Source organism: Gadus macrocephalus, chromosome 15 (assembly GCF_031168955.1).
Source record: "Gadus macrocephalus chromosome 15, ASM3116895v1".
Taxonomy (NCBI): domain Eukaryota; kingdom Metazoa; phylum Chordata; class Actinopteri; order Gadiformes; family Gadidae; genus Gadus; species Gadus macrocephalus.
The window spans coordinates 5843042-5859000 of record NC_082396.1 but is presented as its reverse complement, the minus strand read 5'-3'; the positions used below and the strand labels follow the sequence as shown (position 1 = coordinate 5859000).

Sequence of the window (15959 nt, the reverse complement as noted above, 5' to 3'; positions counted from 1 at the left end):
CTAGCCATCTCCCCCTCGGCCCCCCTAGTCCGGCACGCCCAGCGCACGGGGGGGGGGGGGGTGGCTAGGGTGTCGCCTGCGAGACGTGCCGACGTGTGGACGTGAGTGCCTTATCGCCGGTTCTTAATAATCAAAGGCCCGGGAAAGCTTTTCTTTCTTTAATGACCAATTAACTTGTTTCCAGCGGGTTCTCGCCAGCGCGCTAAATAATGGATCGGCTCTTTAAGAGGATCGGCTCTTTAAGAGGCAGCCAGTGTTTTTTTGCCAGCCTCCCGGGCTCAAGCATTAATCAACAGTCACCACTTTGCCCCGCTAAAGAGAACTCATCATTTTTCTTCCACCTGAGTGGAGGAAATGTTGTGGAGTGTAGTTGATGGAGAGAGGGTGGGTCTGCGTTGGTGTGTGTGGGTGTGTGTGTGTGTGTGTGTGGGTGTGGGTGTGTGCAAAGCTGGTCGTGGTTTAAGTGGAGTACCGTAAGATCACATCTATCTATCTATCATCGCTCTCTCACTCTTGTTCTCTCTCTCTCTCTCATGTTCTCTCACTCTCTTTATCTTGTTCTCTCTCTCCCTCCTTCTCTCTCTCTGTCTCGCTCACTCGCACTCTCTCTCTCTCTTGTTCTCTCTCCCTCCCTCCCTCTCTCTCCCCCGCTCTCTCTCTCTCTCTCTCTCTCTCTCTCTCTCTCTCTCTCTCTCTCTCTCTCTCTCTCTCTCTCTCTCTCTCTCTCTCTCTCTCTCTCCCTCTCTCTCTCCCCCTCTCCCTCCCTCCCCTTCCCCCTCCCTCTGATTGCCTTAATCTGTCTTATTCGTACTCCTCTCCCAACTCCTCCGCTGCACCTGTCCCCTTACTGCTCCCCCCCCCCCCCCCCCACCCTGTACACCCCGGCCCCTGTAACAAGCCCGTCTGCTGCCCCTGCTCCAGGTGCTGGCGGTGGACCCCGACGACGGGGACAACGGCGTGGTGGAGTACCGCATCAGCCCGCCCAACCCCTTCTACACCATCAGCAACAGCACGGGCAAGATCCGCACCACCGGGGTCACCCTGGACCGCGAGAGCGCCGACCCCCGTAACGCCCTGCTCATGAGGACCATCGTCATCACCGCCTCCGACCGTGAGTGGGGGTGGCTGGGGTCGGGTGGGGGGGTGGGTGTATGTGTGTGCCTGCCTGCCTGCCTGTTTGTATGTGTGTGCCTGCCTGCCTGCCTGTTTGTATGTGTTTGTGTCTGTCTGTCTGTCTGTCTGTCTGTCTGTCTGTCTGTCTGTCTGTGTGTGTGTGTGTGTGTGTGTGTGTGTGTGTGTGTGTGTGTATGAGTTTGTGTGAGTGTGTGTTTGCTTGCATGCGTATTCGGGGTAGTTCCCTTCCCTTTTGCTTCTCTTTGTAGTGTGAGTGTGGCTCACCTGTAAGCAAAGAGTCCTTTTTATCACTCGTTAGTGGGGTGCCTCCATTTTCTTTGCGATTTACTCTGTCTTTACAAGCCTCGTTTCTCAAACTTTATGTTGACCATCAAACCTTTATTGCACTCAATAAATTCCTCCCAGAGACGACATGGTGTGTGTGTCTGTGTGTTTTTGTGTGTGCATCTTCACGCGTGTTTATCTCTCTCTCTCTCTCTCTCTCTCTCTGATGCCCTCTATAGGAGGCACACCGCCACTGCGTGCGTCCGTGAGCACTACCGTCTTTGTCAACCTGCTGGACCTCAATGACAACGACCCCACCTTCGTCAACCTTCCCTTCGTGGCCGAGGTGCTGGAGGGGCTGCCCCTGGGGTCTTCTGTCTTCAAGGTAACCCCCCCAGGCCCACTGTCCCGCTGTCTGACCAACCACATGACACGATAAACACCCTGATCATAGTGAACCTCCTCAGACCATCTACCTTTTGAGTTGTATTATATTTTTGAGGGTTTTGTTATATATTTGTTTGAATTGTATTATTTTATTATATTCATTATATTCAATATATTATATTATATTGAGTTTTACTTAGAGTTGTTTTAGGGTGTCGTAAATATATGGCCTGTGAAGCCCTTCCAGACTGTACCTGGGCTTAAGGGTGATTCAAACTAAATTGAATAAAATTAAAATTTTACCCTAAGTGCAAAACGTTGAAACGGTCAATAATCTTTCTATCTAATACGGTTTTGGAGCGCATCCTAGAAGCCATTGCTCCTCCCGTGGTTCTAGAAACACCAACCTCCGCTCTCCCAACACTGTGTGCTTTCGTCCTCCCCCGTCTCCCCCGCCTCCCCCGCCTCCCCCGCCTCCCCCGCCTCCCCCGTACCCCCCCGTACTCCATCAGGTCCAGGTGGAGGACCCCGACGAGGACAACAACGGCCTGGTCACCATGGCGCTGCAGGTGGGCATGCCGCGGCTGGACTTCCACCTCAACACGTCCACGGGCGTGCTGACCTCCACGGCCCCCCTGGACCGCGAGCAGATCGCCCAGTACTACCTGAGGATCGTGGCCCACGACGCCGGGAAGTTCCCCGCACCTCCACCTCCACCTTGACCATCACAGGTGAGGGCGGAGCCTGTGGCCTGGGGCTGGGTCTGGGGGGGGGGGGGGGGGGGGGGGGGGATGAAGAGGTTCAGGGGCTGCAACTCAGTGTTAATCAGGCGGGGGGGCTGGAGGCTTTGGCCTGGGGCTGGGGGGGGGGGGGGGGGGGTGGATTCAGGGGGTTGCGTTCAAGGGAAGCAACTCATTGTTTTTTTGTTAATTAAATAAGGATAAGATTTGATTTGTTAAAGACGCAGTGTGTTAGATTGAGCTCCGGGAGGAGGTGGGAGATGTTTAACATACAAATATAGAAATAGAGCCGTGATGTCTACTCTTGACTGGCTGTGGCTTCTATGAATCTCTGCGTGTTAAAAGGATTGTTGTGCTTATGGGCTATATATTTATGTTGGATGATTGTAAGTCGCTTTGGACAAAAGCGTGACGTGAACTAGTCTAGCTGGCTGACTGGGTTCACTTCGTATGTACGATAGTTGGGGGGGTTTAGGCGTATCATTAATAAGTAATAGTAATATTATTGTCAACGAAGAGAGAGGCATGGGCTGGCCAGCATTTTTTAATTGTAGAATATAAAGGGCGTGATTTTTTTCGTCATTGAAATAGATTAGGATTGACTTTGAGATATGTGTAGGTTCTTTTTTTTGCTAAAAGGTAGTTGAAATATTACACATTGCGACTTTAAATCATTATTTGATATACTTTTTAATGGAGAAAAAATATGGAAAAATATCACCAAAATAAGAAAGCTGTTTTTGAAGTCATGATTTTCTGATCATAATGAGCCATACTCTCTTGGCGATAGGAGCCAGGGCCACACAGTGTCCTTCTGTTATTTATGAATACGGATTCAGTCCAGGTTTTCATCAAACTGGCGGGTTTCTTTTGTTTATCGTTCAGGTTTAGTGTGCGTCCATACGTCCACGGTCTCAGATGACCTGGGGGGGGGTTTCTGTAGGAAACAGTCAGATAACAAACGTCTGCCGAGTCAGGTAGCAGCATCATCTGCTGGCTGGAAGCGGGAACTCTCACAGGGCGCTGGACTCATTTGAATATGTTTGAAAGTAATAGGATATAGGAAAAGGAAGATTGCTTTTTTTGTAATAAATGAAAAAGATAAGAAGAAAAAAAAACGATTGTATTTTCAAATGGAAGCAAAACACCAAGTCTTTAGGGGATAGAATCAGAGCTGGCACACTTTAGTTGCACTCTATCCAGAATTCACAGTACTCCATCTTTGTCTCTTTCTTTCTGTTTGTGTGTGTATTTGTGTGTGTACCCGTCTACGTGTGCGCCTGCATGTTTGCGTATGTGTATGTGCGCATGTATGTATGTATGCATGCGTTTGACGGCGTGTGCCCTTGCATTTCTGTTTGAGTGTGTGTGTACGTGTGCACCTGCATGTATATATGTGTGTGTGTGTGTGTGTGTGTGTGTGTGTGTGTGTGTGTGTGTGTGTGTGTGTGTGTGTGTGTGTGTGTGTGTGTGTGTGTGTGTGTGTGTGTTTGTTTTATAGTGCTGGACGTGAACGACGAGACCCCAACCTTCTTCCCGCGGCGGTACAACGTGTCGCTGCAGGAGGACGTCCCCCGGGACCACGCCGTGGCGCGCCTCAACTGCTCCGACAACGACGCCGGGCTCAACGCCGAGCTCAGCTACTTCATCACAGGTCGGACGTGTGTGTGTGTGTGTGTGTGTGTGTGTGTGTGTGTGTGTGTGTGTGTGTGTGTGTGTGTGTGTGTGTGTGTGTGTGTGTGTGTGTGTGTGTGTGTGTGTGTGTGTGTGTGTGTGTGGTTGCATGTGTGTGTGGTTGGGTGTGGTTGCATGCGTGTGTGGTTGGGTGTGTGTGGGTATGTGTATGTGTGGGTAGGTGTGTGTGCATGTGTGTGTTTGTGTGTGTGAGTGCTTGCATGTGTGTGTGTGGGTAGGGTGTGATTTAGTCTGTGTATCGGCTCCGGTGTTAGTGCAGATACAGCGATGTCTGCTCATCACCTTCCCTCAGCAAAACCAGACGATACAGAGAGACAGGTTTGACGAGCGGTTATGGTGTGAATGACTCATAGCGGGAGGTTATGGGTTCAAAGCCCAATATCTGCAGTCTCACCTCTTTGCATGCTACAGGTGTTTCCTCTGCAGTCCCCCTATTGATTGTGTGTGTGTGTGTGTGTGTGTGTGTGTGTGTGTGTGTGTGTGTGTGTGTGTGTGTGTGTGTGTGTGTGTGTGTGTGTGTGTGTGTGTGTGTGTGTGTGTGTGTTCTGTGTGTAGACGGAAACCAGGACGGTAAATTCAGCGTGGGCTTCAGAAACGGGGTGGTCCGCACGGTGGTGGGGCTGGACCGAGAGACCCAGGCCGCCTACACGCTGGTCATCGAGGCCATAGGTGAGTGACGTCTCGATAACTAGATTAACTAGATAGCTGCACTATCTAGTTAATCTAGATGGTGCACTTTGGTCAACTGTTGTTGTTTTAAAGGGCTCTAAAAATAAACTTGACTTAAACTTGACTTGACTTGATGTCTGGAGGAGTTGTTGATCTATCTGGCTGGCCGCAGTTTCGGTTCCCTGACTGACGGGGGCTTGTTTTGTCGACTTAACCGCCTTCAAATCTGTTCTGCTTTCTCTGCAAAGACGTTTAAACTTAGCTAAGGAGCGTTGCGATAACAAATACGTCTGCACATCTGCAGTGAGCTTGTTGTGTCGCTCTATCGCCTTTTGTTCCTGTTTCGTGAGCTCAATAACACATTTCCTGTTTTGAAACCTTTTCAACGTGGGTGTGATACTCGACTGTGTACCCGGGGCCTCGACCAAGCACACGCGTCATCGGCCCCACTATGTGCCTACGCTCACGCAACGTTCCTTCAAAACAAAGAAAAGAACTCGATCAGCACACGCGTCATCGGCCCCACTATGTGCCTACGCTCACGCAACGTTCCTTCAAAACAAAGAAAAGAACTTAGCGCAATTTTGGGAGTGACGCAAACTTTCCGTGTAGTTTGTGTTAGGCGCTAAAGAAGTTTCCTATAGAGAACACAGAGCGATTAGCATATGAAAGACGGACGCTCTCCCTTCCCCCAAACGGGTAATGATATGTTCATCAGAGGAGCGGCCAAGGAAAGCTAGAGGCCAGCTTGTTTCACTCAGACAAAGGCCACTGGAACTGATCCCCCAAGTCTTCTTTATGGCGGCATGTGGCTCAGGAGGTAGAGCGGGTTGGCTGGTAACCAGAAGGTTGCTACTTCGATCCCCGGCTCCTCCTAGCTGAGTGTCGAGGTGTCCCTGAGCAAGGCACCTCACCGTGACAGCTCTCGAAGAGCTGGCTGTCGCCTTGCACGGTTGACACCACTGTCGGTGTGTCAGTGTGCATGAACGGGTGAATGTTGAGCAATATTGTAAATTGCTTAGAGTTGCTACTGGTTAGAAAAGCGCTGTATAAATGCAGTCCATTTATCATTTAGGGTATCGTTAGGGCGAGAGGCCTAAAGCTCCTTCCTTCTCCACAGTAACGTGTAAACGGTTCGCTTATGATCGTTCCATCGCGTCAGCGGTGGAACGTGGATCAGCGGTCATACGTGGATGAACTGATATGATACGAACATACTGATCTCTTCCCCAGACAACGGGCCAGCGGGCAGCAGGCGGACGGGCACGGCCACCGTGTTCGTGGAGGTGCTGGACGTGAACGACAACAGACCCATCTTCCTCCAGAACAGCTACGAGGCCAGCGTGCTGGAGAACGTGGCCAACGGGACCAGCGTCCTCCAGGTCTGACGCACGGCGCACACGCATACACACACGCACACAAACATAGACCCGTACACACAGATGCACGTTCATGCACACGCACACACACACAGAATTGAAAGCATAGACTCAAACCTTGAAAAAACAGACCTTGACATATCGATATTAATATTAAAAAGGGACATTTTATTTTTCTTACAACAACGTCACAAAATGGATGCGCTAGCCACAAAGGCTTCTGACGGGTAGCAGCCGACATGGTATCAACCTGGGAGTGTTACCCGGGGAGTGAGTTCCTCAGCCACATAGCGAACCAGATCACATTCTACCTCAGTCATCTTCGTCTGGAGACGAGTGAATACCAAGCGAACGTTAGCAGAACAGCCGACATGAATATTCAAATGAAATCACAGAGCTTCGTCTGATTGTCTAAATATCCTAAACGACGACTCGTAACCCACAGATCCTTCACACAACCTCCGAACACGTCCGATGGGAATTACTAAAAAACACCCTTAGGTGTGACTGGCGGCAGTAGTCCGGTTTTAGAAGAGCAGCGGCTGTCCGAGGTTGAACCGGGGCATGAGGGGGGGTGCCTTCGCTCGGACCCCCGGCCCCCCCGGCCCCCCCGGCCCTCAGCTCAGATCTCGGTGACGTAGTCGTACAGGCAGGGCAGCGCGGCGTGGGGCTCCACCCCGCAGCCCTCCGTCCGCAGCGTCTGTCCGGCCGCCGGCGACCGGGCGGGGCCCCCTGGCCCGCCGGGGGCCCCCCCCGGGCTCTGGGCCCCGTGGGCGCGCCGCTGCGGGGGCCGGCGGAACGACGTGTTGTAGGAGCGCCGGTACGAGCCCAGCCTCTTCCACACTTTGAGCTGCGGCTCGCTGGTCGCCGCGCCCCCCCGGCCCGAGGCCCCCAGCCCCGAGCCCCCCCGGGGCCCGCAGAACACGCCGCCGTCGGAGTCGCAGCCCCCCTCCGACGAGCGGCACACGGCCAGGAAGGCGGCCACGCCCGCCAGCAGCACGGCCAGGCCCAGGACCACCATGATGGTGACCCCCGGGTTGTGGGGGTCCGAGGGGCCGGGCGCGGGGAGGAGAGAGAGGGCGGTGGTCAGTCCGGACAGGTTGAACCCCTCCGTCGTCGGGGGTGACGGGGAGGAGCCGTTGAACCCTGGGTAGCTGGAGTTCATGATCACTGGGGGGGCCGCTGGAAGGGGGACAGGAAGTAGGTTAGAGACGGGCGACACGCAGGCTGGATGGATCGTTAGCATCGTTAGCAAGGATCAAAGGGACAATCTGTGTGTGTGTGTGTGTTGTACATCTAATTTATGCGCGGCTGTGTGCATGTACTGAGACTAAGGGTGCTGAGCAGCATAAGAGGCAGGCAGAGTTTGGCTTATTCAGGCCTTCACTCCAAGGGCTCAGCGTAAATACATTCATGTACGTACATGCACAACCACACAAACACACACAGAAACTCTGTACATGGAACTGATGGCATTTGCACCAATTATAGAGCTATTAAATCAATGACTACCAAACAGGGAATCAAACAGGGAATGCTTGACAGGCTTTCGTCAATGAAATACAAATCGGCGGCATTAAATGGCCCCTCATAAAAAGTGTGGGAGCCACCTCCTCCAACCCGAGTCTCCAATTACTCCTCACACACACACACACACACACACGCGCACACACGCACACACACACACACACACACACACACACCACACACACACACACACACACACACACACACACACACACACGCACTCGGGCACTCCCTCGTCAGCAGAGTAACATTTGTAAATGTCACCGTCCTTAATTCGGCGGAGACAAAGCATGGCTCATCGGTTTAAGGGAAACACATTGGGACGTGAAATTATTTTTAAGACCAAATGCCAGGAAAGCTGTGAAAAGGCCAGCGGAGCAGGATGGCTCGTTAGGGAGCCAGTTCATTAGTCAGAGGCTTCCGACGCATGTAAACCCACACACACATACATGCACACACGCTCGCACACACATACACACTTACAGATGCTTACACAGTCACACACACAGATACACACACAAACACACACACACACACTCGCACAAACATAGGCACACAAACACACGCAGAGATACTCTTACACAAACACGCACATACACATAAACATATACATATACACATAAACACACACACACACACACACTACGTCGAAAACCTCAGAGCAACCACACCTCCTCTCCACGTGCATACTGACGCACAGTATCGTCGCGCACCGGGCTTGTTCTCTAGCCCGGCTGATTGGGCGGTGCGCTGTGCCCTCCCTCCCCCGACCCTCCCACTCACACACACCCCCCTCTCCACCCCCGCTGTAGACCGGCCAGCTCAGCAGTCTTTCACCACGCCCCAGCTCCTCTCTGTGAAGCCCTGATGGGGTGCACTTTTCCCTTTTTTTCCCCTGAATCCAAGTTTGGTCAGCCCCGAGTTGATTTCGCCTTCCTGCTTTTTTTTTTTTTTTTTTACAGTTTTCAATGAATATTAGATTTTAAATTGCCCCTCATTGCCTCCGACATGCCTGTCACTCTGATTTATGTTTTTTTCCCACTGCCATCCGTTCCATACTTCATCATCTACACTTCGCTATCCACACTGTTCCTCTGACGGGCCGTGTTCGCTGCTCATGACAAGAATGCACGTGTTGTACCCGCCAGGCCCGGCCAGGGGACCCCTCCTCCCACCTGGCGCGGGGCATAGCGCTGGTTAGGCCTGGGCAGACTTCTTCTTTTGGTTTGTTTCATTTCATCTTCCAATTGAAATGAGAAAGAATATAAACGAGGGGTATTTCCTAACACTGCACACACACACACACACACACACACACACACACACACACACACACACACACACACACACACACACACACACACACATATACTCATACACATACTACCCATACACACACAAACACAACCAATCACACACACACACACACACACACACACACACACACAAAGACACACATATATACCACCATGCACACACATACCCATACACACACACACACAAACACACACACACTTGAACACACAAACACCCACACACATACCAATAAACACACACACACAAACACACACACACTTGAACACACACACACACACACACACACACACACCACACACAAAGCCCCCCACATGCGCGCGCACACACACACACACACACACACACACACACACACACACACACACACACACACACACACACACGCATAACACTCACAGAGGGAACATTCCTCCTAGCCACAGCTCCCATCACAAACTCCACAAAAACATCATTGAATACTTTCCCAGAAGCAGGACCACCTCATTATCGGCATGTAAATGTGTCCGTTGTTATTATTAGTCACCTCTAAGGCCAGCAGCCGCCCCCACACAGCCACACAGCCACTCGCACACAGAGCAGGTTAAGAGACACATACTCACAGCCACGCGTTCAGGAGAGTCTGGGGATCGGCAGTGTGTCCAGTGGTTCCCAGTGTTCCCAGTGTGTCCAGTCTCTGTGGGCCTGCCTGTGTTCCTCAGCTCCAGTCCGCACTCACCCCCCTCGCCGCTCGCACACAGTGTGAGGGCAGAGGAGCGCTGGGGGAGAGGGAGAGAGAGAGAGAGTGTTTGTGTGTGTGTGTGTGTGTGTGTGTGTGTGTGTGGCAGGGAGAGAGAGTGATCGGAGGGGGAGGGGAGGGGAGGCGTGGGGAGGGGGTCAACGCTGGACAAGGGGATAAAGTGAGGCGCTCTGGAACATCTCGCCGTCGGTGCTGGACTTTCTCCCGACCGGTGTCTCTAGCGGCTACGGGTTCTCGCGGCGCGCGGTGCTGCTAGCGGAGACGCCGCACATGCTACGTGTTCTCGACCATGCGGCCGGGCCTATGCTCTCCCACACTTTTTACACCCCCTTTTATGGGCTAAGTGGTGCAGTCCGCTGTGTGGGACCCCATTCATCACTCACCAATCTGCCCTCCTCCTCCTCCTCCTCCCCCGCCTCCTTCTATTCTCCCCCCCCCCGCTGCCCCCTCCCTCCTCCTGCTCTTTCTCCTCTGCTCTTCACATCTCTTTATGAAGCTAATGAGAGCAGAACAGGGCCCCTCTTCCCATGGAGCCAGAGAGAGAGAGAGAGAGAGCGAGAGAGAGAGCGAGAGAGAGAGTGAGAGAGAGAGCGAGAGAGAGAGAGAGAGAGAGAGAGAGAGAGGTAGATGGTATATAGATGGTATATATATATATATATATATATATATATATATATATATATATATACTAACATAGTGTTATAAAAAACTAGACAACTAGAAATATAGTATTTTGCCCTTCGAACTCAGACTTTGTGCGCACATATGTGTTTTTCGTCTCTGTGCGTGTGCGTGTATGTCTGTGTATAGGTGTCTTTCGGGGTGCGTCACATCTTAAACGCGTCATCAAAGCGGCAGAGTTGGAGTCTCTCCTGAAACTCTCTCTCTCTACTCTCTCTCTCCCTGCTCCCTCTGAGTCTATTCCGGTGCCTTTGTGTCTCTGCTGCCCCGGCTTTGGGCGTCTGGTCTTTTATGCAGCGGCTGGCTCACCAAGCCACCAGCATAGCTCTGCTGGGCCGCTATTTATCCCTGTGGGCTCCGGAGCCATATTGTCTGTGCTGGGTTTGTGTGTTTGGCTGCTTCTGGCGAGCTGCCTGTCACAGGGAGAGGGGGGGGGGGGAGGGAAAGGAGGGAGAGAGAGGATTGGGGAGGAGAGAGGGGGAGAGTTTAAGAGGAAAGAAAGAGGGGGGGAGAGAGATAAAGCAGAGGAGAGAGGGGGGGGGGGAAGAGGGGGAGAGAAAGATAGAGGAAGTGAGAGAGAGAGGATGGAGAGACAGATGAAGAGAGAGCTATAGAATTGAACAGAAGAAAGAGAGATAGATTGGAGAAAGTTACTGAGTCAAGAAAAAGAGAGTGTGAAAGTGAGTGGAAAAAGAGAGAGTCAGCATAGCAAGAGTGAAAGAGAGAGAGGAAGGGAATGGGCGGCCGGGGGTCATGGTTACCACCACTACCATTCTGGAGCCACTGCCAAACCTTGTTGGGCTTGTTGTGGCAACACTGTGGCAAGGCGTTGGGGATCCCGAGAGGAGCAGATAAACGTGGTCCCTATGAATTCCTTTACGCATCTTAATGCTCAATGCTTCACACAGACAATGCATTTGGATTGATGATATTTACCGTGTCCACCCCACGCTGGTATTAATGAGCAGATGTCCCTGTTTGTCTTTATGTATTAGTGTGATTTTGCTGCGTTGCGTTTTTCTGCTCTGTTACTTCCGCTAAACAGTTGTTTCTGTGTGTGTGTGTGTGTGTGTGTGTGTGTGTGTGTGTGTGTGTGTGTGTGTGTGTGTGTGTGTGTGTGTGTGTGTGTGTGTGTGTGTGTGTGTGTGTGTGTGTGTGTGTGTGTCTTTGAGTGCATGTGCTTGTGTGCATATACGTGGGTGTGTGTGTGTGTGTGTGCAGGTCCAGGCTACAGATGCGGACCAGGGAGAAAATGGCCGGGTGTTATACAGGATCCTCTCTGGTACATTATACTGTTGTGTTCTATTACTGAGTTGGTTAAGTTTTTCATATTTTCATATTTCTCTCATATGTTCCCTAAGGCTGTATACTCAGTCAAATAAAACGCAATGCAAACTGCAGAACATTGAGTTGCTCATGATTGGTTGCCTGCTGTTTTATAATTGATGATGATGTCATTCTCTCTTTCTGCAAATTTTGCAACATAGTGTGTGTGTGTGTGTGTGTGTGTGTGTGTGTGTGTGTGTGTGTGTGTGTGTGTGTGTGTGTGTGTGTGTGTGTGTGTGTGTGTGTGTGTGTGTGTGTGTGTGTGTGTGCAAATTTGTGTGCTTGTATATGTGTGCGTGTGGGGGGGGGGGGCGTGTGTGTGTGTGTGTGTGTGCATGTGTGTGTGCACATGTATGTGTGTGCATGTATTTGGATGTCTGTGTGTGTGTGTCTATGTGTGTATGTGCGTGTGTGTGTTGGTGTATGTGTGTGACTGTGAACTCCGACCCCTGCAGGCAACAACAACAGGCTGTTCACCATCGAGCAGCGGACGGGGCTGGTGTCCCGGGGCCTGCGGGCTCTGGACCGTGAGAGCACCAGCTCACACGTGTTCGAGGTGGAGGCCTACAACAGCGACCAGGGCCGCATGAGGAGCTCCGTGCGGGTGAGGCCAACCACCGACCCCCAGCTCACTGCTCCTCTCCTATGGGGCTCACTGCATGTCTGCTAGGGGCTCACTGCATCTCTCCCTGGGGCCTCACTGCACCTCTCCCTGGGGGCTCACTGCATGTCTGCTAGGGGCTCACTGCATCTCTCCCTGGGGACTCACTGCATCTCTCCCTGGGGACTCACTGCATCTCTCCCTGGGGACACACTGCATCTCTCCCTGGGGCCTCACTGCATCTCTCCCTGGGGGCTCACTGCATCTCTCCCTGGGGGCTCACTGCATGTCTGCTAGGGGCTCACTGCATCTCTCAGAGGGGGCTCACTGCACCTCTCATAGGGGCCTCACTTGTATGTCTCCTAGGGGCTCACTGCATCTCTCCCCGGGGGCTCATGGCATCTCTCCCCGGGGGGCTCGCTGTGTCTCTCCCAGGGGGGCTCACTGCATCTCTCTCAGGGGGGCTCGCTGCGTCTCTCCCCGGGGGGGCTCCATGCGTCTCTCCCCCGGTGCTCACCTGTGTCCCCCCCCTGCAGGTGATCGTCTACGTGGAGGACGCCAACGACGAGGCGCCCGTCTTCACCCAGCAGCAGTACAACCGGCTGGGCCTGAGGGAGACGGCCGGCATCGGCACCTCCGTCATCGTGGTGCGTGCCACCGACCCCGACACTGGTGGGTGGTGCGGTTCACTCGAGTCGACCTGGGGTCCCGACCCTTGACTTTAGGGGGGCCATCTCATGTTAAAACTGTCAAAAATGTAGGAATACACACGCAGTGGCTAAGCAAAGAGTGCCACTACGCCCCCTTTGTACTGAATTTTAACTTCATGAGGCTGTGGCCAGTGGGAAGCAGTGGAACGATGAACTCAGCAACGCTGCTGGTGCTCCACAAATGAATACAAAACATCAAACATCAAAATCAATACCTACGATGGAACGCACAAAGCGACAGGATTTTTTTAATAATAACAAGCATGCAACCCTAATAAAACTCTGGGCTGAACAACAAACAATATTTATAATATTTTTATTTTGAATACACTATTGAATTAGTTGTATTATGGTACTAGTTGTATTATTGTCACAGGGGATGTTATCCCCTGTGTCCCACCTGCACTACCCTCACAGGCCACCAGTGGTAGTTGTACGTACCACAGGTTGAAAACCCTGGTAGAGCATGGCATTCACACACAACCACCACCACAGGAAATGTATTGAACACTGAGAAGTCGGATACAGGTGTCCATCGAACGGCATGTACAATATAGAAGTCGTGGCCTTTTGATCCACTACAAGGATTACTGCCTATGATCATCCATTCACTCAATTCATCCTTCATTTATTCAAGACAAAAATGCACCTTTAAAAGTGACATTCTTAACTTTTACATACAAATAGAAAAATGAATAGGGACAAAAAATCCCCTGAATAAATGAAATGTAAATTATTATTGACAGTTATTTTCGTCAAAGGGAACAGGACTAAACTGTTGTGATGACGAGTCAGGAGCCTTCCAGTGAGTCTGCAGCATACAGATAACACTGTTGGGCTCATGTCTGGCCAGGCCCCAGACCAGCCCCAGGACTCTGGCCTCGCCCTGCCCCACGCCCCTTTCAGCTGCACTCAGATCAATTCCTGATCCTCCAAAGGTTGTTGTTGAAACACAGCTGCTTTACGCAGCCTCTCGTCTCGTGGGACGGGGAAGAAGAACAGAATACGTGAGCGCCGTTAAATAACCCTAACTTCTGCTCGGCCACTTCTTTTATTCACTTCCCCTTAATGAGAGCTGTTGCGTCAACAGCGTGTGGCCACACGGCTGTGCTTCTTAAAAGGCCTGGACTTCCCTGTTTCACAGAAGAGCTCCTGGTCAAAGTGGGACTGGCTTGGGGATGAGTCATCGAAGACGTCACTAGATAGTCGCTCTACAGTGTCTGTCTGATTTTTGTAAACACATTGACGTCCACCAGTTTGTTCAACTGGTACCCAACTAATGCGGACATCTGGTCCATGCTCTAACGCTGCTCTTCAGTCTTGTAACATGTAATGTACTGGCAGTACATAAAATGGGTGTAATAAGTCAGTATGTCAGTATGATACAACATGTAACAACATCTGTTAAACGTTATTATGTACTGGACACTCACTGAAACACAACCAGAGGGGTCTGTATGTAATAACCTGTAAAACACATATAACAAGCATCTATTACATGTTATTACGTACTGGCCACCTCTGGAAACACACTGATGAGTGATCATGAGCATATAATAGAATATTGTATTTTCTGTCACTACATACTGATGTGGTTTCTCCCTGTGTGTCTAGTCTAGCAGCGGGAGGCCGCAACCTGTCTCACCCCTGTTCTTCGTGTCTCACCCCTGTTCCTCCCCCCCCCCCCCCCCCCATTCAGGTGACGGCGGCTCCGTGGCCTACGCCATCGTGTCGGGCTCGGACCGCAAGTTCGAGGTGGACGTGAGCACGGGGCTGGTGACCACGGTGGACCACCTGGACTACGAGACCAAGACGTCGTACCTGATGAACGTGTCGGCCACCGACCAGGCCCCGCCCTTCCACCTGGGCTTCTGCAGCGTGTACGTCACGCTGCTCAACGAGCTGGACGAGGCCGTGGCCTTCTTCGCCGCCGGCTACGAGGCGACGCTGGTGGAGAACATCGCCACGGGAACAGAGGTGGCGCAGGTGCGGGCGCAGTCGGCCGACAACCTGAACCAGCTCACGTACCGCTTCGACCCGGACACCTCGCCGGCCGCGCTCGCCCTCTTCAGGATCGACGGCGTCACGGTGAGGTGCACACGTGTGTGCGTGTGTGTGCGTGCGCGCGCGTGTGTGTGTGTGTGTTTGTGTGTGTCAGGTGTGTGTATGTGTGTGCATGTGTCTGCATGTGTGTGTATGTGTGTGTGCTTGTGTGTGACTGTGAACTCCGGTCCCGTGGGACCTCAGACGCATTTTAGGATGTGCTTCTTTTCGGTTTTATGTGATGAAACACGACTTTCAATCACCTGACCAAATTAAAAGAAGCGATGTATGAAGTGATGCAGAAGTGATATAAAGGTGATGTAAGCCCTGTCTTGTCTATCGTCTGTCATCTTTACTGAACCCTGGTCAGGGTCACGGGGCTGGAGCCTACACCAGCTGAGACCGCTAGACACCAGTACAAAGCAGCAACACACACGTATACGCACACACACACACAGACACACACACACACACATACACAGAAACACACACACACACACACACACAGAGACACACACACACACACACACACACACACACACACACACACACACAGACACGCACACAATCGAGGCTCGCGTAAAATAACATAGAAAGAATAACATGATGAATCTAAGCAAGACAACGTAAGTCAAGGTGCTTCCTGGATGGGTTTAGTATATATTGTCCTGTGTGTGTGTGTGTGTGTGTGTGTGTGTGTGTGTGTGTGTGTGTGTGTGTGTGTGTGTGTGTGTGTGTGTGTGTGTGTGT

At 51.8% G+C, this 15959-nt stretch overlaps 1 protein-coding gene across 1 annotated transcript in view; it reads left to right on the top strand.

Annotated features, from left to right (window-relative positions):
* cdh23 (cadherin-related 23) overlaps positions 1–15959 on the top strand; it is a 160408-nt gene that overhangs the window by 105909 nt on the left and 38540 nt on the right. Inside the window, 11 exon segments of the mRNA XM_060073834.1 lie at positions 922–1111; positions 1638–1783; positions 2298–2484; positions 2487–2516; positions 4027–4179; positions 4776–4889; positions 6123–6271; positions 11751–11811; positions 12311–12459; positions 12993–13128; positions 14866–15254. Coding sequence (XP_059929817.1) covers positions 922–1111; positions 1638–1783; positions 2298–2484; positions 2487–2516; positions 4027–4179; positions 4776–4889; positions 6123–6271; positions 11751–11811; positions 12311–12459; positions 12993–13128; positions 14866–15254 — 1704 coding nt within the window.